Source organism: Streptopelia decaocto, assembly GCF_964273445.1.
Source record: "Streptopelia decaocto genome assembly, chromosome: 1".
NCBI lineage: Eukaryota > Metazoa > Chordata > Aves > Columbiformes > Columbidae > Streptopelia > Streptopelia decaocto.
In genome coordinates this window covers 158240620-158266629 of record NC_138663.1, presented here as the reverse complement: position 1 = coordinate 158266629, position 26010 = coordinate 158240620, and the positions used below count along the sequence as shown (strand labels likewise).

At 38.5% G+C, this 26010-nt stretch overlaps 1 protein-coding gene across 1 annotated transcript in view; it reads left to right on the top strand.

Annotated features, from left to right (window-relative positions):
* Positions 1-26010, top strand: part of DNAJC3 (DnaJ heat shock protein family (Hsp40) member C3) — a 37213-nt gene that overhangs the window by 7428 nt on the left and 3775 nt on the right. The window contains exons 3-11 of the mRNA XM_082042984.1: positions 2836-2960; positions 3990-4064; positions 13279-13431; positions 14837-15018; positions 17054-17173; positions 18902-19007; positions 19108-19228; positions 24286-24418; positions 25241-25389. Of these exons, the coding sequence (XP_081899110.1) occupies positions 2836-2960; positions 3990-4064; positions 13279-13431; positions 14837-15018; positions 17054-17173; positions 18902-19007; positions 19108-19228; positions 24286-24418; positions 25241-25389 (1164 nt within the window). The remainder of the gene's footprint in view (positions 1-2835; positions 2961-3989; positions 4065-13278; positions 13432-14836; positions 15019-17053; positions 17174-18901; positions 19008-19107; positions 19229-24285; positions 24419-25240; positions 25390-26010) is intronic.

Below are 26010 nucleotides of genomic sequence, written 5' to 3'. Positions count from 1 at the left end.
TGTTTGATGAGGTATTCCCTTTATCTAATCCCATCAAGATTAAGATTAGGTTTTATCTTTATGAAGTTTTCCATAGTATGTCTTTGAATGGTTGAGTTTATCCATGCTTGCTGCTTTCTGGCACTGTAAAAAACTCAATGTTTAAGATAGTCCTTTTTTTCTTTTTTAAAAAAAAAATAAATCTTGAACTGTGTGATACCTCAGTGAAACTGATAATGCTGTAAGTTTGAGATACTGAACTGGTAGTGAAGATTATATTAACTGTCCCTCTATACTCAACTAGTGAGTGAGTTCTTGTTTTGATGTTGTGCATTTTCAACAAACTGGGGAGTTAAGTTTTTGCTTCTATAAATTTTAAAGCAAGTTTTTTACTAAATCCTTGAATTGAAGCATAGAGACAGACAGCACCAGTAAAGAGCAGTATCTGTTAGCACTACAGTTCTGTTTTAAATTGTTGGACTTTTTTATAGTGTGTAAAAGTGCATCATTTTCTCTGTAAGAAGAATAATAGCAAATGTTACACAATAGTCATACTATTGAGACTTTTCTATTTATGCATTGTTCTAATAGTGATATGTAAATGAAATATCTGCTAATTCTGAGCTACTAGTATTTTCTATGAGTTCTCAAAGAACAACTTCTCCTACATAAAGGGAGTGAGGGGTAACTTTCCTCTTTTTTCTGTGCTACTGAAGCTCCTAATTCCACCAAGAGGCGATCTGTTACTCTTTTTGCTGCCACAGCATTCCTGTAGGATCTGAGCAGAGTTAGTGTTACACTGTGGCCTATTCCTTCATTGCAGGGATGTCAAAGTCATTTTCACTGGGAGCCACATCAGCCTGGCAGTTGCCTCGTTGAATAAATGTAGGAGAAGTTACATTGATACAGTCCTAAAATTACATTCGGCCCTTTTAAGGCAGCTGCCAGGCTTATGTGGCCCCCGGTTAAAAGGAGTTTGACACCACTGCTTTATTGATTGGAGATCTTTAACTTGGATGTGGTCAAGAGTCCAGTTCAGTTGATGGCCGTGCAAATGCTGGTGGTGCAAAGGCAGCAGCTATGTGAGGTGCCTGCGCAGGGTAAAACCCTCTGCTTTACCAGCAGTGCTGAAGCAGCTGGTAGAACTAACACTGTGAGCACCTCTGTTGTGACCTTGATGGGATTCTTAATTTGATATTGATCTAAGCTCGATTGCCTGAACTTTCATCAGACTTCTTTGTATTTTGCCTACTGAGTTTGTAGAGGAGGGGAAAAGAAATTTCTCTAATCTTTTTTGGCCTGTATTGCATCATTGTAGACTGTGAGGTAAATAGATCTTTTTGTCTAGCCTCAGACAGCTTCTTTTTCTTTTTTGCAAACAACTAAAATAGAAGCTGCTGTCCATTTTCTCTCCAGTTAAATTTTCAGCTTTCTTCAGTCCGATCAAGTTGATAGTTTTTGCCTTCTCTCTGGGTAGATGTCAATTGCAGTTCATTACTGTCACTAGGGAACTGAGGCAAAACCATATTCTGTTAGAAAGATTATCATCTGGTGCTGGGCTGTGCTTTCTGGATTAGCTCTTTCCACTCTTTCATCAGTTGTGTATTAATAAGTTCCTTATTTTCGACTATTGATTTGTGCCTATCCCCCACACATTTAGTTGTATGTGGTAGGACTTAATACTCCCTTTTTTAAAGGTGGTAACATTTGAATTTACTTGCTGTCCATAATGCTGGCATACAAGTGTGGGAGTTATTATTAAATTTCAGTGCTGGACGTTAGCATTCCCACAGCCAAGATGTTGTAGAGGAAGGGTGCAGATAGCTTTCCCAGTGAGAACTGAACTAGTGTTTTGGTAATGGTGTTGGCCAGCTATGAAGCTTGGTTACTGTCCATAAGATTTTTGACAATGCTAGTTGTTTCATTTATTTTCAAGTTCAACTTTAACCTGAAATGAGATGAAGAAGAGAAGTACGTGTTTTGTTCTTCAAATGTGGATGTTCTTGTCTACAAATTTGGGATTAATGATTTGTTTGTTTAATAGCACAGCAAAACGTTTACTGTCTTCTACTGCATATGTTTGGTTGGGTGGTCTAAGTTAGCTTTCCTTGAGAGTACATAGTAGCTGTCATCAGTTTATTCAAAATGTTGTATAGAGAAGAATTTTAAGGAAATTCTTGTTTTCAGAGACTGATGTATGTCTCCTACAAAGGGTGTACATATGTGTGCTAACCTAGAGAGAGTTAAAACTGCTGGATCTTAGAAGTTTGACCAGCAGACAACACGGAGTATGAGGGCCTTGAAGTTAGCCTTTAAATTTTGATAATGTACATGCATTTGTCTGCTGTTGAGAGGGGGTGTTGATGCCCGCTTTAATATTAAAGAAATAAGTCGCTCCTATTTCAGTGGATGGTGTAAAGGGTTTATGCGTCTGTGACAACATTGGACTAGCATATCGGTCATTTTTGGATTATTTAGTTGCATCCTATATGATGGACAGGGCATGGGATCAAGAATGATGAATAAACATACTTTCAAATGTAGGCCTGCAGTTGGAGATAAAGGGTTAGTATGTAGTGGCTGTTTTCCTGTACAAAGCTGAAAAACATACATATTTCAACTTCAGTATTCTTAATTATTTGGTATTTACTGTGTTTCTATAATCTTTATTGTTAAATAATCAAACTGCATAGAAAATATTGTTTGGATAATGTTAAATGTTTTGTTGTATTGACAAATACAATTTTCCAGTGGCTTAAAACTTGGGTAGTATATTTTTAGTCATTACAGTTTCACTGTACTCAAAGTTTCAGTTGCTTTGAGATAGCATTCTGATTACTGTTTGTTCACTTGCAGAGGGAGGCTCTGATAACTACATTGCTTATTACAGAAGAGCCACAGTGTATTTAGCGATGGGCAAATCTAAAGCAGCAATTCGTGATTTAAGTAAAGTGGTTGAATTAAAGCAGGACTTCACATCAGTAAGTATTACTGGAATTGAAAATTGTTCAAGCGTAAAAAAACCTGCTTCGAAGAAGGTTGTTTTTTTTGCAGATTTTGCTTAAACAGAAATAGAAAATACATTCTCACTCAGAAGGCTTTAAATAGGATAAAATAATAGCAATGATGTATGTACTTGAATTTGCAGCCATGCTGAGTACAGTCTAGCCAGTTATTCTAGCAACCAATAGTAGTTTTATCAAGTTCATGTTCCTCGTGGGTTTGTGCTAATTTCCCTCTCTCACTTGTGGTTATTCTCCTCTCAGTCATCAAGGCTATGCCCTCTGAGAGTGTGGGGCAAAGAGAGTGCACAGATGCCTCTGTTTTGGCATCTTGTTGCAAGTTCTGATTTACTTACCTCTTATTCACTTCTGCCTACCATATGTGGACGCTGCCTCACTAGTTGGAGACTGATGTTGGAGTCCTCTCTATCTAATTCTCTGGTCTCCCTTTTCAATAGGCAGTGGCATGTCCTGTATATCTTACAGCAAAGGAGCAAGTGTCAAATTAATTGTTGTATGAAAATATTCTTATCATAAATCAAAATCTTGTAAATCATTAACTTTTTTACATAGCTTCTATTATTCTGAAAGTTTAGTGAAAGAATTAAATGTAGGGATTGTTTATTATTTATTATCTCTGCTAATTTCTTAAAATCTATAAGCAGTTCTAATCGGGAAAGTGGAGTAAGGAAGACATTCACTTTGTTTTATGCAGCTCTTCAAATGAGTTTTCCATGAATTGCAGCTGCTCATGAAAACTGTGGCTGCTTTTTGTCCCAGAGTTCTGGTGCAGATTGATCCTTTACCATCCAAGAGGTTTCATAAGCATATTGTCAAATTGAGAACACAAAAAATGGGTGTTGTGACCTCTGTTTCAGCTTGTTAATGGTAGTAAAATGAAACTGGTTTTGATTATTTTTTTTTTCGCTGCTAAAGGAAACAGAAGCTTATATTCATACTTTGCTGAGTTCCAATTTGTAAACCAAAAGAAATTACGTTTCATTTCAGGCAAGATTACAGAGAGGACACTTACTGCTCAAGCAAGGAAAATTTGATGAAGCAGAGGATGACTTTAAAAATGTGGTAAGTTGAAGGCCTAAGTTGAACTACGTGACTGCTTTTAAGTTTGGGTTCTGAGCCATGGTCTCAATTCTGATGCTCTAGAGCATATGTGTATGTATACTTGAGTTGTCTTTCCTGTTCTTTAAAGCTGCTGTCACTAAGCTACCTTCTATGGATAAATGACTGACAAAAGTTGCAGTGCAGTGATGATGAAATCAGCAGGTGTTGCATGCAGTAGCACAGCATTTTAAAAAGTCTGGGTTTTTTGTATGCGTGGTACTTCATGATCTCTGCTTGATGATGCATATACTAGGGAGCAATCTTCATTCAGAAAGGAAGGACAAGTAACTAGGACTTAAAGTACATAACTGAACCCTGCTTTACATCACTATATTCACATCATTCTGGGAAATCACTGGGGGCATCATGGATCAACCTTTGAAGGTTCCTTTCTCTTTTCACTGATTGCAGAAGGATTCTGGGTTCTTAACTTAGACACTGGGCTGTTAAAATAAATGAATTTCAGTGGCATGCATCAGCTTGTCGTTTCATCTGCCGAGGAGTTCTCCGTTATTCATGGTCTGTGAATGATCAGCAGGTGCCCAGAGGTTCCATACAGACACAGTGGGATATTACCCACCTAAAACTCATCTGGTCTGTTTTTTCTTTCAATGGGTATTTTGTACATTTCTGCCTTATGCTGCAAAAATAAACTGATGTAATCCCAGAACAAAATTCCTCAGAGAATGTGAAGCTTGATTCCCTCTCTGTTGCACAAAATTTCTGTAAGCATGAGAAGGTTCATTCTCATTGTTGCTTAGTCTTCAAGAGTTGCTAGTTTGAACAGCTTGCATGTCTTTTATGCCAAAATAAATAGAATTTGCAAGTGTAACTGATGCTGTCTTGTTGGTTTTCTTTGAAGAGTGTGATGTAGAAAGCAGTTTGGCCTTGCAGATTACAGTTCTTTAGTGGAAATCTCACTAATGAGTATGCACGACAAAACCAGATCATTTATACTGTATGCTCTGCAGGGCAGTTGGAAGGAATGGCTCTTGCAGGTATAAATGCACCAGGCAATCTTTGTGTCTGTAGCAGAGCTGCGGTAGCTTATTTGAAATTCTTGTAGTAATGGCTCCTCTGGCTGCTGCTGCTTCCTCAGTAAGTTTTTTAGGAGTGTGTGGTCTGCAGTTGCACGTCTGATTGCAGTGCAACCCTGCTGTTTGCAAATGTGGGAAGGTGTCGTTCAGCTCTGATTAACTGAGGACATAGTTGCTGCAGAAGCAATTATGTGATGTCAGTGTTGATTCTGAGTTTGCATATGCATCTCTTTGCAGTTTTGTGGAGTATTTCCTGATACTGCATATGGAAATGCTGCTCCAGTCAGCTGTCAAGTAGCTTGCTTTTTTTCCAGATGAACTGCAAAAAATTTAGATTGCTGCCTTTGGTCAGTCAAATAGTTTAAGTGTTTAGTTAAGCTTTAAAGCTCAAGTAGAACAGGGTTTCTCCTCTAGAAGCTGACTTATGAAGATACCATATTGGTCCTAAATCTTGCTTGCAGCTTCCTTGGTTCCGTGCACAATATTACTTATGTGTTTAGGGAACATAGCTGGCAGCCTCTTTTGCAGAGCACAATTAAGTACAGTATATTCAAGCAAAATAAGCCAAGATTGAACATTTGTAATAGGTTAATTATTCTTATGGGGAAGGGGAATAAGTAATCCTACATACCATGACTCTTAAGTAGAATACATATATATATTTGAGAGATTTCCTGTGTTTCCTTCTAAGTCTGTCAGATTATTCTACCAGTTTCTGCACGTCTAACGTACCTGGTTTACTCTGGCAGTGTGTTTGCATCTAAACACCAAATTGGAGTTAATCTCAAGAGGAAGTCAGTCACAATACTGTGTATTAACATTCTGGGTTTTTTTGTTTGGTGCTTTTTGTGTGGGTTTTTTTGGTTTGTTTGTTTTTATATGAGAGGAGTGGAGAGGAGGAAGGCTGTTAGGGAAAGGTCAGTTGCAGGCACTAGGAAGCATTGACTCATACTCAGTTGTCAAGAAGCCAGAAGGAATAAGATGTTCCTTGAAATGAAAGTTCCTTCTACTACTAGGGCAAGTATGGCCCCAAAAAAATGACAATGAGATCTCAATAGCTTTTAGGCTGGAATTTAGTTGTGGACTTGGATACCTAAAATTGAGTGTTTTACATGTATACAGAGTATGTAATCTATGATTCTGTTCTTTAGCCGAGTAAGTATAGGTCAGGATATGAACAGCCCTCTAGCCTCTCTCTTTGGCTGGATATCAGCTGACTAGAATGCTCTTAATCTGGGTAAGCATGTAGCACATCAGCAAACATTGTCCAAATCTGGACCTAAATTGGCGAAAAACTGGGCCATCCTTCATTAGTAGTGCATAGGCTCTAAATCTACAAATGATGACTTAATGTCAGTAGGCATGCAGAAGCCTGGTCATATGTTAGAGTTTGCCAAAGCAGAGTGTCATGGAAAGATGAGGTGGAAATGCTGTATTTAAAAAACAAAACAAACCTCCACCTCATCCATCCCTCTTCACTGAAAGGGAAGTCTTCGTTTGAAGAAAAATAATACACTTTCTTTACTGTGCTAGTTTTTAGGATGTTAACTGGAATAGGTGGTCCTGAGCATGTCATATGCCTACCAAAATGAATTGTGGGCTGTCAGATAAGAGTGTTTTTACCTTCAGTGTTTAGTTTTTGCCTGAGGAAATAGTTGTGTAGACGAGATGGGCTTTCTTCTTGTAAAGCCAGCCTTCTTTGAAGTAGATTGTATGCCCTTGAATTGATAGTAGATATGTTATCTCTTGTGTGGTTTCACACAAGAGATTGTTGGCTTGGGTCAAGTGTTGACTTCAAGGGAATAGATCAGATTTTAAAATATTCCACACATTTGAGCTGAAGAAACCAGGTCAGGGTGTGAAAAGTAAGGAGTAATTTTACTTGGACTGCTCAAGGACAGACATGTAGGAGTGAGATGTTTTGTAATTCACTGTATAAAAATTGCATTAAGAGTCACCATCACCAGCGTTGCTTTCTGTGCTTACCAGAACTGCAAGGTGATTGATGTAATGAGCCGTGTGTAAAATGCTGTTTTCTCCTAGCATGTTCTAGAAGTCTTTTGAATCCCAGTGAAGACTCTGAAAAGCTTTTTTTTTTTTTTACTTCCCATCCCTCCTTTTAGAATCATGCTCCTTGAAAGGGATTTCAGCAGTTTAGGAGATTTGAGGGAAAGAAAAATTCAACCCATCTAAACAGGGGGGAGGATGACAGGTAAACTTTCTCACCCATAAGAGCAGCATTTTTGTGTAGAGCTTAAAAGAATCATAGAAACTATTTACGCACAATAATAAAACCATCCTTTAGTGCATACTCGTGAAAAGAAAAAAACTTCATACTCTTAAATTCTTTCTATGCAGTTTTGTGGTATATGAGAGAAGTTTCATGAGCACCTTAAACCTCAGTAAAGGTATGTGATGGCCAGGCAGAGCTTCCACCCCCCGTGGCACGTCGATTCTGGCTCTTGAGAGGCAGCACCAGTGTGAGAGCTGGCATGGGAATGCCTGGCTTTTGGGAAAGGGTGGGAATACCCAGCCTTCATGTGTTATTTTTAGATTGCCTTTTTTTTTTTTTCTTCTACTCTGTACTTCCATGTTGTCTGGAATTAATGGCAAGGTTTGGATAGAGGGTGTTATTCAGACTTCTGCCTGGATACGTTTCTAGAAACTTCTCCTTTTGACCAACAGATGCACCAAACTGATGAAATTCCTTACATGTGCCAGGTTTTTTTTTCTGTCTAGCAGCACAGAATCACAACTCATTAATCTTTAGAAGCTCTTTAGCTTTTTCTTTTGCAATGCAGCTACCAGTTTGGAAATCTAGGACATAGAGGGTAATAAAACTTTTAACAGCTGTCAGCAGAAGGTCCAATTTGTGTGTTCAGCGTGCCCAAGATGGAACAAGGATTAAGCAGAAGTCCTCAGGTGACTTCAGAAAGTCATTGCTCACAGTATATGAATAGTACTTCTTTATCTGTTCCAGCTTTGGTTGCGTGTTGGTATGCTTTAATGTCAAGTTCCTTCTGTTACGGTTAATAGTTTCTGAATAATAGAAGTCAGCAGGACAGATGTGTGGGCACATCAACACTCCTGTCTAAGGCCTCAATCCATGAAAGCCCTGGGACTATTTATTTTATCTTTAAGCATGTGAGTTTTAGTGAAAATTAAAGGAATATTGGTATGCTTTGGTTGATAGAAGGCATTCTGAAAAGGTGACAGAAGCAATGCAAGTCCTGGCGGCTTATTGTATATGCCTTTTAATTTTGTCTGTGACCTTGCTTGTGTTCTGGAGAAAATGCCAAGCGTTTGAGTTGCTGAATTTTGTAGAAGGCACAAAAATAGAACAGAATTTTTGCCTAGTCAATTGGAAAGTTTGGAAAGGACCAAGATGTCGTATTTCTTTCTTTCGCTCTCTTTTTTTTTTTTTTTTTTTTTTTTTAGTGACTGTAATGTTCACATTTGGAGTTTGTTGCAATAAATACTGTAAATTGCTGTGTCCTAAATGTGCAATTCTGTCTTCCTTGGAAGCGTGAATGCTTAAGGCACCGCTCCCGGCTCCACTAGGTGTCAGCCAAGGCCAAGTGACTGAGCACTGTACATCTACAAATTGCTTTCTAATCTAGAGAAGCCCTTGGCTGTTGCAAAATATACCAATCAACCGTGGAAAACTATCGTCCAGTGTATGTACTAATGCTATTTATGGATGTAGGTAGGAGGAAACCATCTTAGGGCACTGGAAGTTAACCTGATTTGAGTAAGTTACTGGACAAGCTGGGGCTGGGTTTTTGAAGCTCTCTTAACCAGATCAAAGTAGCATTAGGTTGTTTCCAGATACATTCCTCTGTGGAACAGTGATCATCTGTAGCTTCCTGGGTAAAGAATAAGAAGTATTTAAATATTTCCTTGCTTTTCTCCATCTAACATAGCTGTCTTACCTAATATATCGCTCTGCCAATGCAGAGCTTTCCTTTGTGCACCGTTCCTGAATGCATGGATGTCTTGATCTTAGGTAACACAAATTATGGAGGTTCCTTCCATTCCCCTCAGAATGTTTTTCACAAGCCTAATTGATTTATTTTCATTGTCTGTGTATTTACCTGCATGCAAAACAAGAAAGCATAACAGCTTTAGGATGTGTAGATCTATGCCTATGTTAGTGGCACTGAACCACTACAAGCAAGACATAGAAATAGTGTGTCCTATAACATTTTGGGCTTTTAACAATATTTTGTTTTTTAAACAATAGTATGTAAGAGTTTTTCAAGTCGGTAGTGTCTGTTTGTAATAATACACTCAAATGCTACAGCTGAATTGCCTGTGTACCTTTAATCTGTACTCTTTGAGAGTATGGATTTTGAGTTGTTGTTTTTTCTTCTCAAGGTGACTGTAACTGTTCTTCATTAGGATTTCTGTACAAAATGCCCAACCTTTTTCTGTATTGTTTATGTACCATTGCAAAGCAAGATGTAGGACTGTGTAGCTGGAAAGCATGACAGGTTGTGGTAAGGCACTGAATTAGCTTTGTTTTTTAACTCTTCCCTATGCTTCTAAAAAAAATCCTGAAGTGAAAAGCCCTTACTAAATTTAATAGCCAATTCTGTGTCCTGTAACAGTGTTCTGTGTTCAGGGATCCTTTTTTTAGCATGCTAACAATGTTGTAAAGCTTTGTTAAATAAAAAGCATATTGCTGATCCAGAAAGTGTAGTTGTGAGATACATGTAAGTGCAACATGCTGAAATATATTAATTCATTCCGACTGCCACATGGTATCTTCAGAATAGCAGCATCCAGCCCACAAAATGCAAATGGATGCTTTGTAGTTTAGTATTGGTCTTGCTTCATTTTGTCACTGCTAATTTAGCAGTTTGGCTGTATCAATGGCCTCTTACTAACAATATTTTTCTGAAGTGATGCTACATTGTATTTTTCATGTAGCCTTCTGTGTGGCTGGTGTAACTCCTTTGTATGGTTAGAAAGGTCTTATTGATGGACTTGTGCAATACAATGAAGTGTGACAGGTTTGGAGGGGGTATTATGCTGTTTTTTGAAAAACAGTGCAAGTTGTTTAGCTTGTTAAAATGCTTTTCCCATCAGAAAACCTTTAAATACTTGTGGTTTGACAGCAAATGCAAGGCAGCCATTTCAAGGCTGCCACTTTGGATAGAGATTATTTAAGTACTTTCCAGATGCCAAGAAAGGGCTGGGTTCCATTAAGTGAACTACTAATACCTTTTCCTGCTGTCCTGGATGCAATCAGGTAATGTTGCAAAGTTTTGAGTCAAGTCCTTGAGGTAAAGTTCTGGAAGAAGCAGCTTCCTCACTGAGAATAAAGTGGAGAAAGATAGATATACATGCAAATGCTTTTGAAGCTCAGCTTGATAAATTGAGTGGGGATGATGTTTTGTTCCCCCTAGTCTTGCTTACTTGATTTCGGGGGGAAGTATGGTTTTGCTTACCCTAGGGTGTTTCTCTCCCCTATACTGAGACTAAGCTATAAAATAAAGCAGCACCTATAAATCTGTGATAGAGAATTACTTACAGTAACAAAGGCATTCCTTTGCTTTCTGTAAATAACTTAGGGGCAGGTTTGGGGTGGGGGTGTTAGTGAATGAAAGTTACTATTAACCAATGGCCAGCTCTTGTTGCTGCAGCTTAAACTGCAACTAACTTAGTGTTCTAATCCAAATGCAGGGGACCTCAAAGACACGAAAGAATACTGTGCTGAGAACATGCTCAGCAGCAAGTGTGCTTGTCTTGCACACCTGAGCAGAGCGTTGCTTCTGCTTTTGTGCTTTGAGGCTGTTGATGAAGCGTGTAGAGGAGTATTAGATATGCCTTAGAGCTGTATTAAATTCAGCTGAAGGGATTTTTAAGACCTTACTTCTTCCTTGGAAATCTAGCACACTTAGTGGAAGCAGTTGCTACCCCCAAGCTTGCTGATCCACAGGAAAAGGAGAAATAATTGTCTCATGACTTGTTATTGATAGTGATGTGGCTGTTCCCTGACCACAAGGCAAAAAGACAGAAAAAAAAATTGGGAAATAAACCAAAATGATAGTATCAAATAAACTGCATCACGTTTCCAGCATTTTTTTCTGGAAGCTGAATGAACAGGCTTCTTTTTGCTTTAGTTAACGTTACTGATTAAAACATCATAGCAATATACTAATTAACAGCTTCTGAGTGTATCTTTTCATCATACTATAGCACACAAACACTTGATGGCTTTAGTGTGAATGTAGCTTGAAAAATTTCCCTTTTTTTGTTAACTGGACACTTTGTACCACCTAAAATTATCTAGAATGTTTTACTCAAATGCTGTTTATTATTATTGGACTTGGCTGTATGGTTGTAACATTGTTTTTCATATTCCATTGATGTTTTGCTCCAAATAAATTACAAGAAACACTGTGTGTCTAAGGAGTACAGTGTTATCATGAGTTTAAATAGAAGCATAAAGCTCGTCTGTAGCAAAAGCTCTTAATTTTTAAGAGAGGGAAATGCTGAGAAATTGAGAGAGAAATTAAGCAAGTCAGCTGGAATGAAAGGGTTCAGAACTTCATAGAGTTTTGTAATCTTCAGACTTTTAAAATTACAGGTGCGGAAGTTTGCCTCCAGATTTAGGGGAGAACGAGGATGCACAGCATCAGGGGTTTATAGGCAGAATTTCTGTTCTAACCAGAATAAAAGGTGTTTGAGATGTATATTAGGAATCAGCCTACAAAGAAGAAAAGTTTTAGGTCTCATTTCTCTCCTCTTGCTGAAAGACAGTGTAGGGGATTAAGGAGAATTTTCAAGTCTAAGTACAACTTTATTTTTGCCAGAGTAAAATGAAACCACTGCATAAGGTCAAAAAAACTTTAATGAAGAAACTAAGAGGTGGGGCCTGTGCATGCATTTAATGTTGCTTTTAGGATTTTTTTCTTTCATATACTTAAGACTTAGAACCAGAGGAAATATTGTTAAAGGGGTTCTGAGGGCTGATATTATTGAATTACATCAGAGACTTAAGCACAAAATATGAGTGTTTGAAGAACTTCCTGATGAGAAAAATGGGACACCTTGAAATAAAAGAGGAAAGAAAAAGTACTGGATCACTTTGAGGACTCAGTAACTTTAGTCAACAATCTGTGTATTAAATGCAAGACAGTGCGAGTTTTGATTTGGAAAAACTAACAAAGAAAAATTTTAATAAAGTTTCAAGTCATTCTGATCTGCCCCTTCTAAAACTTCGGAAGTTGTTCTGATCAGCAACATGCGAAAAGCCGGTGCTGTATTCAAGCTACACTAATTTTACAAATTATTTCCTGGCTTTGCAGGTGAGTTGCTGAGATTCTTCCTGGCCCATATTTATTTTCCTGGGTGGTAGCAGAGTTGCCTGTGGGAGATTTTTGAGCTTTAAAAAAAATATATATATTTGAAAATAAAAGGCTGCCTAAACAAATCAAGGCAAGGACAATGTAACCACTTCTACTTGCTTGGAGAGGGGCGTTTGAGAAATGTGAGTCTTTGTAGACAGAACTTTAGACTTGTTTCAAACTACATATGGAGCAAAGCACGTAAATTTCCAGCTGATCCCCAGTTGTGCCTTTCCCCCATCTGTAGCACCTTCACTTGCTGCTGTAGCCACTCTTTCTGGGGAAAATGTAAAAAACCACAGCTTTACAGTAATACTATCTGTGACATGTTGCATTTGTTTCTGTCATGAATTTATATATAGGTGTTGTGCTTAAAATGAGATATGTGATTATGCCATGTGGAAATACTTTCTACTGATACTGAAGAATCCAGCGTTTAATAACTGTCTGTAGAGAGATGAATTAACTAGGCTACAATTGACAGGTCCACCACTTCCAGGGGGTGGCAGGGGGACAATGACTCTTGTGTACGATATGTTCAATGGTAAATGATCACGTGTGGTGGGGGGGGAGGAATTAGATTTCTCTGACTTCTGGCAACTTGTATCGAAGCTAAAAACGTCTTTTCTTTTTCTGAGGTTTGGAGTTGGAAATATTTTTAGTGGAATTTTAAAACTAATTTTGCTTTATTTGCAGCTTTAGTCAGTTCTTCATGATATGATTATTAATGGGACAAAAAGAGATCCTTGAACAAGCATTTCAGTCTCTTCTTAATGTTTGCAGCTCAAATCTAATCCCAGCAATAATGAGGAGAAAGAAGCCCAGACTCAGCTGACAAAATCGGATGAGCTACAGCGCCTGCATTCACAAGCATTATCTGCCTACCAGCAAGAGGATTATGAAACTGCTATTTCTCTTCTTGATGAAATCTTGGCAGTAAGTGTTAAGTAATATGGTACTGTGAAAGGAAAGTAAGAGCTCCTGTCTGACATCTGTGTCTTTTTGTTTATAAACTTCTCACTGATGTGAAAACAGTTGGTGTAATTGACTTAGTTTTGCTGAACACCATGAGTCCATAATGAAGTTGGAGAGTGGAGAATGCTGAGCACTAGCTGCAAAAAAAAAGTCAAAATAATAGATTGTAGTTAGGGTTAAAGATATAACTTCAGCCAGTCTTCTGTTGCAGGTAACTTTATTGATTATACTTTCCTGTATTCCACAGTTCAGTGTTCTTGGGGAAGCTGGGAAAAAATTTGTTCTTAAACCAATGAAGTTTTGCCAAATATAGGAGACATAAGTTTGGTGTGTTTTTTCTTTTTGTTTTTTAAATTTAGATTTTGTTGTTGTTGCATATATGTAGGCAATTTGTCTGTGCTTTATAAGAAACTTAAGAAATGGTAGATCTGCACTATGAAGTAGGTACTTTCTTGTCTTCAGGAAATGAAGCAACAAAAGGTTAAAAAAAAAAAACCCACAAAGTTAAAAATGTGCATAGCTATCTAGATTTTCAGCTTGTTCTTCAGATATCTGTATTTGTTGAATCTTAATCAGTGTAGGTAATCTGATAGTGTAAGTGTAAATGACTCAATTATGTGGGTGTTTTGTTAGTCATATAGAAATATATATTAAAAAACAGTTAACTGCCGTGACTTTTAACATACAAATTAACACTGTTGACTTGGAATTTACAACATTATAGCTTTTAGTGAAGAAACTGCCGAAGTGTGGGTGTTTGCCTATGGGGAGGGAATGTGGAAAAGCAGACGAGCTTCATTCTCTGAAACGATGGTTTGCAAACAAGATGCAGAATAAATTCTCTAAAACAAATTATGATAGGCAATTCCTTTAAGCAGTTATTTGTGCCACACTGTGACATTCTTACTTCTGTATATATCTTTAAAATCCAGATATGAAGGTCAAATCTTGCGTACTTGAATCTTACCCACAAGCTTCTTTCTAGAGGACAACTGACAGCTTGGTCCTTGCTGTTCATTACCTCTGTTCTTGTGGGAGGATATAATAATTTATGATTCTGATATCCTTCCCCGGAGGCTCAACAGACTGTCCCAGTTTAAGCAATGCCAGTAGATTTAATTCATCTCCGTGCATGAGCTCATTGAATCACTTACAATTTTTTCAGGCCTTTGTTTTCTGTGCGGGCAGGTGCATCACAGCATCCACCAGGAAGCAGGGATGCTGATTTCATGTGCTCTGCGTGCAGCTTGAACCTTATGCTATTGCAGTTGGCAAAGTGAAATTAAATGGGATTTTTCCTTTGTTGGGGAGAAAAAGAAGTGAAGTGTTATGGACCAAAAACAAGCTTTAATTTTGATTTCTCAAGGTTTGTGTTTGGGATGCAGAGCTACGGGAACTTCGAGCCGAGTGTTATATAAAAGAAGGGGAACCAAGCAAAGCCATTAGTGACTTGAAAGCTGCTGCCAAATTAAAGAGTGATAACACTGAAGCCTTCTATAAAATCAGCAGAATATATTATCAGCTGGGGGACCATGAATTATCACTCAGGTAATTTTACTGTTTGCTCTAATCGTTATAATTGAGACAGCAAATGTGATAGAGGTCATGACGAACTGTGAAATGTCTATGTTGTCTGGTTTTTGGATGGAGTAGCCACTCTGATCTGGGTCTGATAAAGGAAGCTGCTTTCCATAAGCTAAGAACTGGCAGTGAAGACACCATGTTTATTTTTGACTGGCCAGCCATTGATGCTTCCTGGCATCTTATTTACTTAAATAGAAGCTATCATGCAAGTTGCTTGCACTTACTGTCTTCATTGTGCTTCTCTATCCTAAAGTGATTCTCTCAGCTTGCTTTGGTGGAGCCTTTTTTTTAACCTTGAGCCTCCATTCAATGAATTCTTAGGGCTAGATTTTTATTTTCAGGAATGGAAACAAAAGGTTCCAAGATAAAGAATAAGTAGGAGTGTCCAAGTATGAGGAACTGGGGATCCAGAGCTGTCAGTCTTTCTTTCTTGCAGACAGTGTCCAATATTTTGGACAATTTTTTCATTCCACTCTACCCTTTTATTCATATTCATTTAAGTTTTAGGTGTTATTCCCACATGTCCCTTAGTCAGTGCTGTAGATAACTGCCCTTGCCCAATCCAGGCTCTTAACTTCATACTCTGTGCTTGGTGGGACAGGTGGTATAATCCTTCTTTTTGCACACAAGTAGTTTCTGTGCAGCTCATCATCTGAGGTGCTCTACCTGCATCTCCAGACTCCTTCCAATATGATGTCTGCCACAGAATCTCTTCAGTGAGAGGTGAAGGTAACTGAAAAAGCCTGAGTTTCTTTTCTTGGCAGCATATGACAAAGGCTGGTGGATGGAAACTGCATGCGATTATGCCTGCAAAACTTCATTTTGTAGTCAGGCAAAAGTAAACATCAAATAACTAACCGGCTTGCATTAGGATTCCCCTTTCTAGAGTATATATTATACTTTATCTCTGGAGCTCATAGGTCACTTCTGTGGTGACTTTTGGTAGCCGACCGTCATTGAACCTAGTGATTTCAAGAACAGGTGGTATTTTTTTTTTTCCCCTCTGAAATCCACACATGGAGTTCTGTGCCAATAACCAAATCCTAAGATTTTTATAAGCACAGTTGAGATAACTGTTGCATGGGAGAGATATGGGAGATATCTAATGGGAGATAACTAATGCAGGGATAAGCCTCTCTTCTTTATTGTTATTTATTTATTTATTTATTTTCTTTGTGTCATAAGATGTACTAAGAAAGAGTTCTGTAGCTCAGGGACTTGCTGGGTGATTAATCTTGTCCTTTCCTTAGCTGCTTCCTCTTACCTTGACAGGCTTAATGATTTTCGACTAGTAGTTAATTTTGTTTCTCTTTAGGAAAAAATAAAAAAAAGATTTTGCTATCTCTTTCAGAAAATAACCCCTTGGTTGTACTATGATGACTGTATAGGATACATAACTTTTATTCTTTCATATGATTGCATTCTGGCATGTTTTTTTAAAGACTTGACTATGTTAAGAGGTATCTGCCCTAATCAGAGTCTGATTAAACAGTACAGTGAAAAATCAGGCTCAGGCGTGGCTGATATTCTGTCAAGAGGTGGTTTGGATCTTACCTGAGCTTTGTGTGTTTCAGGCAGGATAAAAATATATGTCTGCACAGGTATTTTGTAATATAACTGAGTTAAATATACAGGAAAACTATGAACAATTTTTTCTAATAACTGCTGAAAATAATTTTTTCCCAGGGTATTTTTTTCTTCTGCTTAGTCAGTTATTAATGTAACACTTCTCAATCTTTGCGTATTTGGCAATACAAAATACTTAAAACCAGGCAAATATCACTTTTTTGTTTTTTTTTTTTTTTCCTCTCACTTTAAATTCATTTTCGGATGAAGGGAGAAACCATGTAAAGAAGTCAACTGTTGTTCTGGAGAGTTTATAGATGCTGTATTGTGTGTGCATCTCTAGGTGAAATTTCATGTGTGCTGATGTCTTTCTGTTTTGTGGTGACTTTTTTCTTTTTTTCCCCCATCCCCTTTTCCTCCTCCCCGTGAAAAGTGAAGTCCGGGAGTGTCTGAAACTGGACCAGGACCATAAGCAATGCTTCTCTCTTTATAAGCAAGTAAAGAAACTCAATAAGCAGATTGAGTCAGCAGAGGAATTAATCAGAGAAGGCAGGTAAGTGTTCACTGCTGTATATATAAAAAAAGGTAAAAAAAAAATAATCACTACTGATTGAGGAGCTGATTAAGTGATGCTTTTTGCATCTATCAGTTGAAGTGGATAACTGAGCATAGCTCTCAAATTACAATTAAAATAAATATTGACTCGCATAGTGACAACCGTATTCTGATTCCTTCTGATGTTACTCTCTTCTCTTTGAGTGCTTCTTTGTAGAACAGGTAGCAAGACAAGATGGGGATAATATTTGTCAGCTCTGGAGTGCTGGGCTCTCAGACAAGAGAGGTGAAGCTACTGAGAAAGTCCAGAGAAGTGCCACAAAGATGATGAAGGGGACTGAGCATCTCTCTCCTGTGAGGAAAGGCTGAGAGAGCTGGGACTGTTCCCCCTGAGCCTTTTCTGCTACAGGGGGATCTCATCAATGCGTATATAAATGTATATAAATACCTGAAGGGAGGATGCAAAGAAGGTGGAGCCAGGTTCTTCTCAGTGGTGCCCAGTGACACGACGAGAGGCAATGGGCACAACCTGAAACAGGAAATTCCTTTTGAACATAAGGAAATGCTTCCCACCACCCTCTCCTTTCCACTGGTGCAGGTTGCCCAGAGAGGCTGTGAAGTCTCCTCACTTTGTAGATATTCAGAATCCATCTGAACACAGTCCTGGGCAACCAGCTCTAGGTGACCCTGCTTGAGCAGGGGTGTTGGACCAGCTGACCTCCAGAAGTCTCTTCCAACCTCAACTCTTCTGTGATTAAAGGAGCACATCTTCAAACTAAAACCACCTAGTAAATGTGCAGTGCCTTGATAGCAAAAGTGGATCTGACTGGTGGGCTTCTTTTATGCACCCTGTTACATGATAGACAATTTCTCTGTATTCTTCTGCTTCTTGCTTTATTTCAGTTTTATGGGTTTCCAAGCACATGACATCCAACTATAAGGACCCTTAACAAGTGATTAAACGTTGTCAAGGTGGCTTTTTAAAACTAAGTACATCAGGAGCATGAATCAGTGCAACTGCAGACAGTTTTAAGCCAGCAGTTTGGATGCTTTTCACTTTAGTCTTCTATTTTAATGCAATATCAGCAGGGAGTCTTCTGAGAGCCTGTATTGCTTTTAGCTTGTACCAACCCTTGGTTCAGTCATTGCATTTTTAGGTGAATGTTCTAATTAATTTCTTACTCCAACCATGGAACTTTTGCTCTTTGAAACCTTCATAGCAAAAATACATTTTACTATGTGACTTTTGGAGAAGAAGGGAGAAAACAACAGCCTGATTCAAGCTGGCCTAAAAAACTTTGTCTTTTTTGTACCAAGAAATGCAAATAGTACTGTGCTCACAGCGAGACTCCAGACTGAGTCCATCTCAGATATTGGAGAGGGAGATGGTGTTTTCCAAGTGCAGAGTGATGTGTTGTAGAGAAGGCAGATCTAGAGACTGCCTGTGCACACTGAGGGATGGTAGTCGTTATCATCTGCAGAAGCCTGCCAGGTGTAGTGCCTGCTTTTCTGTCTCATAACACAGAAAAGGGAATGGGGATGTAATTCTCAAAGTGGCTGAAAGCTTTCTTTGAACTGTTGTCTTGCACCACACCTATTAGAGTTAAGGTGCATTGCTAGAAGCATGTGAAAATCTGTGAATGTTAAAATTTATAAATAAACCACAACACCCTGAAATAGTTATTACATTTCATAATATTATGCTTATCTTTATGATTTAAAACAGGTATGAAGATGCTATCAATAAGTATGATTCTGTAATGAAAACTGAGCCGGATGTTGCCGTTTATGCTACTCGTGCCAAAGAAAGGATCTGTCACTGTTTATCAAAGGTAATTTGGCTGATCTCACACTGTTAATTTCTTTAAAACAAGGAAACAAACAAAACAACCCCAGAACTATATGAATTTGGTTGTACTGTCTCTTCTCTAGAATCAGCAACCTACAGAAGCCATAAAAGTTTGTACAGAAGTTCTGCAACTGGAACCAACCAACGTAAATGCCCTGAAAGACAGAGCAGAAGCTTATTTGCTGGAAGACCTGTATGAAGAAGGTACAGTTGTATGCAGTTTGCACATACTTTTTTTGTGGGCATTTAAAATGCAGTCTGTTTCAAAACTTTTTAACATGCACTTTGATTCTACACCATGTTGTTATCCCTAATCAGCACTGGTAGTTGCAGATTTACAAAAATATCTACTGGTAATTTTGTCTTGATTAGTATACGTGGAATGTACTTGTTTTATCTACAGCGGAGTTGTCTTTATGACAGTGGGGTACATTCAGCTTACTCAACTTAAACACATTTATATAATCAGCAATGTCAGACAATTGCATTTAGAGATAAAAAGTAATTATAGCCATCTAAATCCATTTTAGGAACTCATTTTAATGTCTTTAGATGGCAGCAAGAAACAATGCTGTTCTATCCCCCAGCATATGCTGAGGGCAGAAGAAGATAACAGCCATGGCTTCACCTCCATGTGTCTCTGTAGTGCTGCAAAGAGCAGGAAACTGATTCTGCTCAGACACATGGTGTGAACTGTGGGGTTGTCCTTTGCAGGAACAGGAGCTGGACTCAATGATCCTTATGGGTCCCTTCCAACTCAGGACATCCTATGATTCTGTGATACTCAAAGCTGCATTTTCCACATGTGGTTTTCATAAAATGCATAGTGTTATATGGTCCCATATACAGCCTTGGAAAGTAGTAACATGTGTCTACAAGTACACCATTATGTTGTTATCTGGCTTCTTTAAGAGTATGAAGTGCTATGAAAAAAAAATCTTCAAAATTTAATTTAGCGGATCTCATTTCCACAAGAAATCAGGCTTGAGAAGGAAATTTGGACGATCTGTTTCACCCCTGTGCTAAGTCACAAAGCTGTTTTTGAAGTATTGGGCTGTGTCAGTCAAATGTTATGAGGGAAAGGACTTGTAGGCTTTAAATGTGCAGAAAGCTAGTTCCATTAATTTTAATACTCATAGAACAAATTTCCTTTTCTGTACTCTGCTGGTTCTTTTGCTTTACAACTGAACAAAAAAAATCTTTGCTATTTAAAAATTCATGAAGGCAGCTGTTCTCATTAATATCATACTCAGATTTTTTTTTTTTGTCTTTTTGAGAAATTAATCACTGATAAATGACAGTGCTCACGTCCTGAAGTTCACTTCAAAAATGATGTACCTATTTCATTCTTTTTTAGGCTTCCTTGACTCTAATAAAAACAGGGTATAAAGAGGACTGGTGGGTGGTTTCAGGCAGTCCTTTGTATCAGCCCTGCAGACCTTGTAACTCTGAAATGACCTAGACCTAGGCTCTCTTTGCTGAGGCTGGCAAACCTTCTTCCCCCTTTTAAGAAAATGGGTGGGAGACAACAGCATTTCAGAGAACTGATGACCTTTGTACAAAGGAATTGCTTAAAAACAACCCAAAGTGTGAGGAAAAATTGTCTTTCTGTTTTTCTTAGAGTACAGTTTTCCCATCTTTTTTTTAGAACTGCAGTGTCAACCTCAAAGTTAAGGCTCAGGAATATTTCACAGTGAGGAGGCCCCTGCAATGGGCATTTCCCCGTATGTTTCTGTACTTCAGTACAATGGAAGTAAGCTCAGTCAGCATTGGGAAGAGTCGATTTACAAGTGAATTAAAAACCAAAACAAAATAAACACTTCCCTAAACAAAAGTACAGAATTCAAAGGTACAGATTACAAATCTACATAGATTACGGCTTGTACAAAAGTTTTTGATTTAAGAGGAAGGAGTATCAGCAAAAGGAGAACCCAAAAATTTTAAGGTTATTTTTTTCCCTCAAGGTGTATGAATCTTCAGTTTAGAGGAGGGTGCAAAGAGGGACAGGCCAAACAGGCCCTGCTGTGAGTCCTCTTAGATGTACCTTTTGTTTCTTACTAGTGGACAGAACTGATCTTGAAACTTGTTTTCCTGAAACTGATGAATCTCAATTTGGATCTTTCTAACATTATTTTCTGTTAAATCCTCATCTATTTCTGGTTCTTCTAGGGTGAGAGAATCGGGCAACTCTTGCAAATTAGACGGGGGGAAAGAAAGTTTTGTAACAAGGTCCTGCACAAATGTACAGAATCTATTTGATCTTGTTCAGGAGCAAATCCCTCCCTATGATGGGATATAAGGAAGCACCTGGTATCTGGGAGAGTTTATTTCCTGGGCTGGAGCCTGCTGGGCTTGGCCTAGCCTGGCCCTGAGTGTTGTTTAGCATATCCCCAGCTTTCCTACTGCCCTTGGTAGTAGTGAGATGGTTGTAGTTACACTCTGCCTTCCAGCAGAGCCTCCATAAACAGTATTATAGGCCATTAATGTTCTCTGCCTGAAGGTGTCTTCACTTATGCTTCAGTTTTAACTGCTATAAAATGATGGCTGGTTTCTCTCTGCTGTAGTGAACAGCAGAGCGATTAAAATTGTAGTCTCAGATTTAAAGGGGCAAACCGATTCTCATTCTTCTCTCAGAAAATTTCAAGCTGGAGGTACCTGTTTTCCTGTTTAAATACAGGAAGTTTCAAAGTACTTGTCACTCAGAACTTTGAAGGCAATTATTGTTAAATGGTCAAGATGCACTTCAGTTATGTATAGCTGAGTTCTGATTCTTATCGAATGGTTTTAATTACTTTATAATCATTTGAGATTCAGGGCTTGTCTGCAGACATAGATGTGTAATGACTTCCTATTGTGGCTTACCTCCTAAGTACAGGAGTCTGTCTGTCTAAAGTATACAGCACAAGTTTTGTCAAAGAAGAAAAAAGTCCTTTGGTGGCTTTTTTTTCACCCACCATACTAGTGTAGATGAAATGGTCCCTATTTTCAATAAGAGCATAACTGGTTCAGTTTCCCTAACAGAGTTGGCATGGTGTAGGTTGTCCATAGTTACTTGTGTTTGATAGGAAATTCATTCTGCATATGGAATAATGGCCAGTCTTGGTCACTCTGTTTTAAAGATGCAGGTAAGATAGGAAGGCCAGCTAAGGTAGAGACACTATGGAATTACTATTGGAGAAATTGTGAGACTCCTGTATTGAAAGAAGGAGGGTTAGATTTGACTAAAGTATTTAAATTGAAAATGATACTGGAAATTGGTTGTTCCTTTTGTGTTGTGGGACAGGGTTAAAGGAATAAAGGAAGTTTTGTGAAATATCAGGCCGGTAAGAAGCAGTAGGGATTCTTGCATTGGTTTGTGAGGTACTAGTGCTTTTGGAAATAGTGACTGAGAAGAATTGATTAAATACCTCGCTCGACATCCTGTGAGTTAGAAATAAGTCTCCTGGTTTCATAGCAAGCCTCTGGTGGTCAGGAAGCTGTCATCCTGCTTCCACCCCTCACCTCTCCGGTGTGCAGAGCCATTAGCTCGCTGACAGGGGGAAATCTTGCCCTGGAGAGTACCAGCAAATAGAAGTCTCTTCCAACTGAAAGAAAGTGCAAAATGTACTTGCTGTCAGCGGTGCTGGTTGTGTTCCCTCTGTGGCGTGCAGCACTAAAGAACGTACCTTCCCTTATGCTTAATACCTGCAGCCTTTAAATAAGGGACTCAATTAAAAAAAAAAAAAGAGAAATCTAGCACTGTCACTGCAAATAGCTGACCCTGGAGCAGCTCGGTTTCCAGCAGCGGCCTGTGCTGGAGATGACGTGGTGCTCAGGGAAGTCAGACAATCTGATCTGCATTTGGTGGGATGTTGTGATGGGACCTCCCATTACTACATGAAGCTGATTAAGTGCGCTGGTGCTAAAATTACTGGAGTGGTAAAGCAGCATAATGAAATCTCTATATTTTCATTATTTTTATCAGTATCAAGAGCTTATATTTGGCACATGCATTAGTATACACTCCCATTTGGGGTTCTTTTAATGACTGGACAAACTATTAAAAATATCAGCAGAAGCCAGATTTATTTGTTCAAGCAGCAAATGACAGTGTCCAGTGATGTGAAAATGAATTCAAATTTTGTTTTGTTTGTAATAGCATATAAAATTGTTCGGGCAGTGGAAATACTTTTTGGAGTTTTTGGTTTTTTTTTTCAGTAACCAAACGAAGATTGCAGCGATATCAGCTGTCTGGGTAATACGAATTCATTAGCACTTCCTGCTGTCTTGCTCAGAAACAGTGAAAAACAAATGTAACACCTGCTGAGAAATAGCATCTGCTTGGAAATAATCTGATGCAAGTACTTTGTGTAACTTGAGAAACTTGGGAGACTTGGATCTGCAAATGAGACTTGGAGGATAATAACAGTGAAATAAGAGCAGTCTCATTAAAGACTTCCACAGTTGCTTCCCTTGATAAATCAAAGAATATTTAAACGTGGTGTCTTAAGCATTCAGTTACCACTTAAAATAATAATATAGTTTACTTAAAAAAGGAAAAAGTGTAGACCTGGAGTTGCTTAAAAATTCATGAGTATATAACGGTATTACAGAACCTCTCTTGCTTTCCTTCCCGAGAAAGGCTGTTCTTGAAATAAAAGCGAGAGCATGCCTTTGGAAAAAAGCCCTTAAAATGTAACTGTCTGCATATTATGCAGAGGTGTATAAAGCAAATATTTCTTTCACTAAGAGTATGAACTTTCTGGTGATCTGAAATCCATCTTTATTGTCATTAAAGAGGAAGAGGCTTTCTGTTATGTTGATAGAGTTTAGACTGTGGGAGAGGAAAGAATATTAATTAAACAACTCTGTAAAGCGCATCCTTCAGTTGAACAGCAACGCGGGACTAACATTGTGCAGTGGGCTCTTCAAATACCAGTCGCTGTAACTTGCCTCCTGACTTCTGTTTCATACCAGTCGTGGATGCTCGTTGTGTTTGCCCATGTAGACACTAGAGTGTTCTGACCTATTGCTATCATAGTAACCTGCCTTCCCCTTCCTTTCCAAAAAGTGTGATGAACCTAAAGAAAGAAAATTACCTGATTTATATGTGAATGTTAATTTCCTCTGCTCCAAGGGATTCCGATTAGGAAAAACAAAACATGGCAAGTTGAAACAAAAGTTTTGCTGTTCATATACTTCAGTTTTGGTGAGTGGTCGAGTTCCTGAAGTATGTAAAGAGTTGTATAATCTTTTTCCATTCACTTTTTTTTTTCTAAAAGCTATTAAAGACTATGAGACTGCTCAAGCCAATAGTGAAAATGACCAGCAGATTCGAGAGGGGCTGGAACGTGCCCAGAGGATGCTGAAGCAATCACAGAAGAGGGATTACTATAAAATCTTAGGAGTAAAAAGGTGAGATATTAATATCCGAGATGATAATTGTGTGAAAGTTGGTTATTAAACCAGTGCATTTCAGGCTGATCACTTGATTTTGTTCTGCTAAGTGTTAGTTTTTGTTCCTGTATCTTGCTACCTGCCCTTTCCTACTGTACTAGTCTAGCAGTGTTCAGCTTTTAAGTAGCATTTGTTTACAATTCCTTTAGAAGGAATGAAAATACATTGGGAAGGAAGGAAGGAAATAAATCCCTCGGCAAGAAATTCTTAGTATAGATGGTCAAGAGTCAATGAATGAATTGGTGAAGAAATGGAAAGAATTACTGAAGGCAACAAAAAATAAAATTATGGCAGATAGTGTGATAGATTGGAAGAGTTTGAAAGGTATCTAAAATATTTCTGCCATTAGCCTTGAGAAACTAATGGCTTCTGTTTTTAATGAGAACCAAATAAATGTCCAATTTTGAACCGGTATTGGTCACCCTTCCCATCATGAACTAATTTGATCTCTACTCTTTGTGCTTTTTGTTACCCGATTGTAAATCCTTCAGACTGGGAACCGTATTCTGCACAGGAGCTGGCAGTAGCATCTTTCTGAGTAAAGTAAATGGGTGGTGAAGAGTGAGTAATCTTTGTTTAAAGTTGCAGCCTGCTTCCTCTGGGTTTTTTTGTGTATAGAATCTTCAGTGCCACCTGCAGAAGGTTAACTCAACTCCCACCTCATAGTTCTCCCAGTGCCCTTTATTACTGTCTCAGTGCTTAAAATAAACCTGTAGAGTCACTAGTGTGACATACGAAGGATTAGAAAATTTTAAGTTGTCTATGATTTTATCCATCCAGAAATGCTCGAAAGCAAGAAATCATAAAAGCTTACAGAAAGCTGGCATCCCAGTGGCACCCTGATAACTTCCAGAGTGAGGAAGAAAAGAAGAAAGCAGAGAAAAAATTCATTGACATAGCAGCTGCTAAAGAAGTCCTCACTGACCCAGGTAATTAGTGTTCTTATGCAGTGACTTCCTTTTGTTTTCTTTTTTTTAATTACTTTTTTACAGTCATGTAAAAATGCAGCAAGTGTAAGTCATAAGCATTACAGCTTCCCCCTTTCCCTTTCTCCCTTTACCCACCTTGAGAAAGCAATGCACTAGTACTTGTGTCCAGTGTATTGCATGAAGCCAGATGTAAACCTGGAACTATTTATTGTATATCAGTGACTTTTGTTTAAAGTGAGAAAAAAAATTATTATTTTGAAGACCTCTTTTTAGAATGTCATCTTGCAGATCTCCAAGATTTAACAACTCTGGAGTTGCTTACGTTTAGGATGTGGGCATCACCTTCTGCCTGAAGTTCTATTGCAAACCACATGTAGATTATAACAGCATCTGAAGTACCCCAGAGAAACATTCCAAATTGGTGCTTGTTGTTTGTATCAAAGCCCAGATGTACAAACAGATGCTTTCCCTGAGGGCGGGGAACTGGGTTCCCAGCTCCTGTTGGGACAGGGCGCCCTCACTGCCGGGAGCAAGAAGCCCTGTCAGGTCTGCTGCTCAGCTCTGGAGGAGGGGAAAAAGAGTGGGAGATCCAATGTCCACTTAGGTTCTTGACATGCTGCC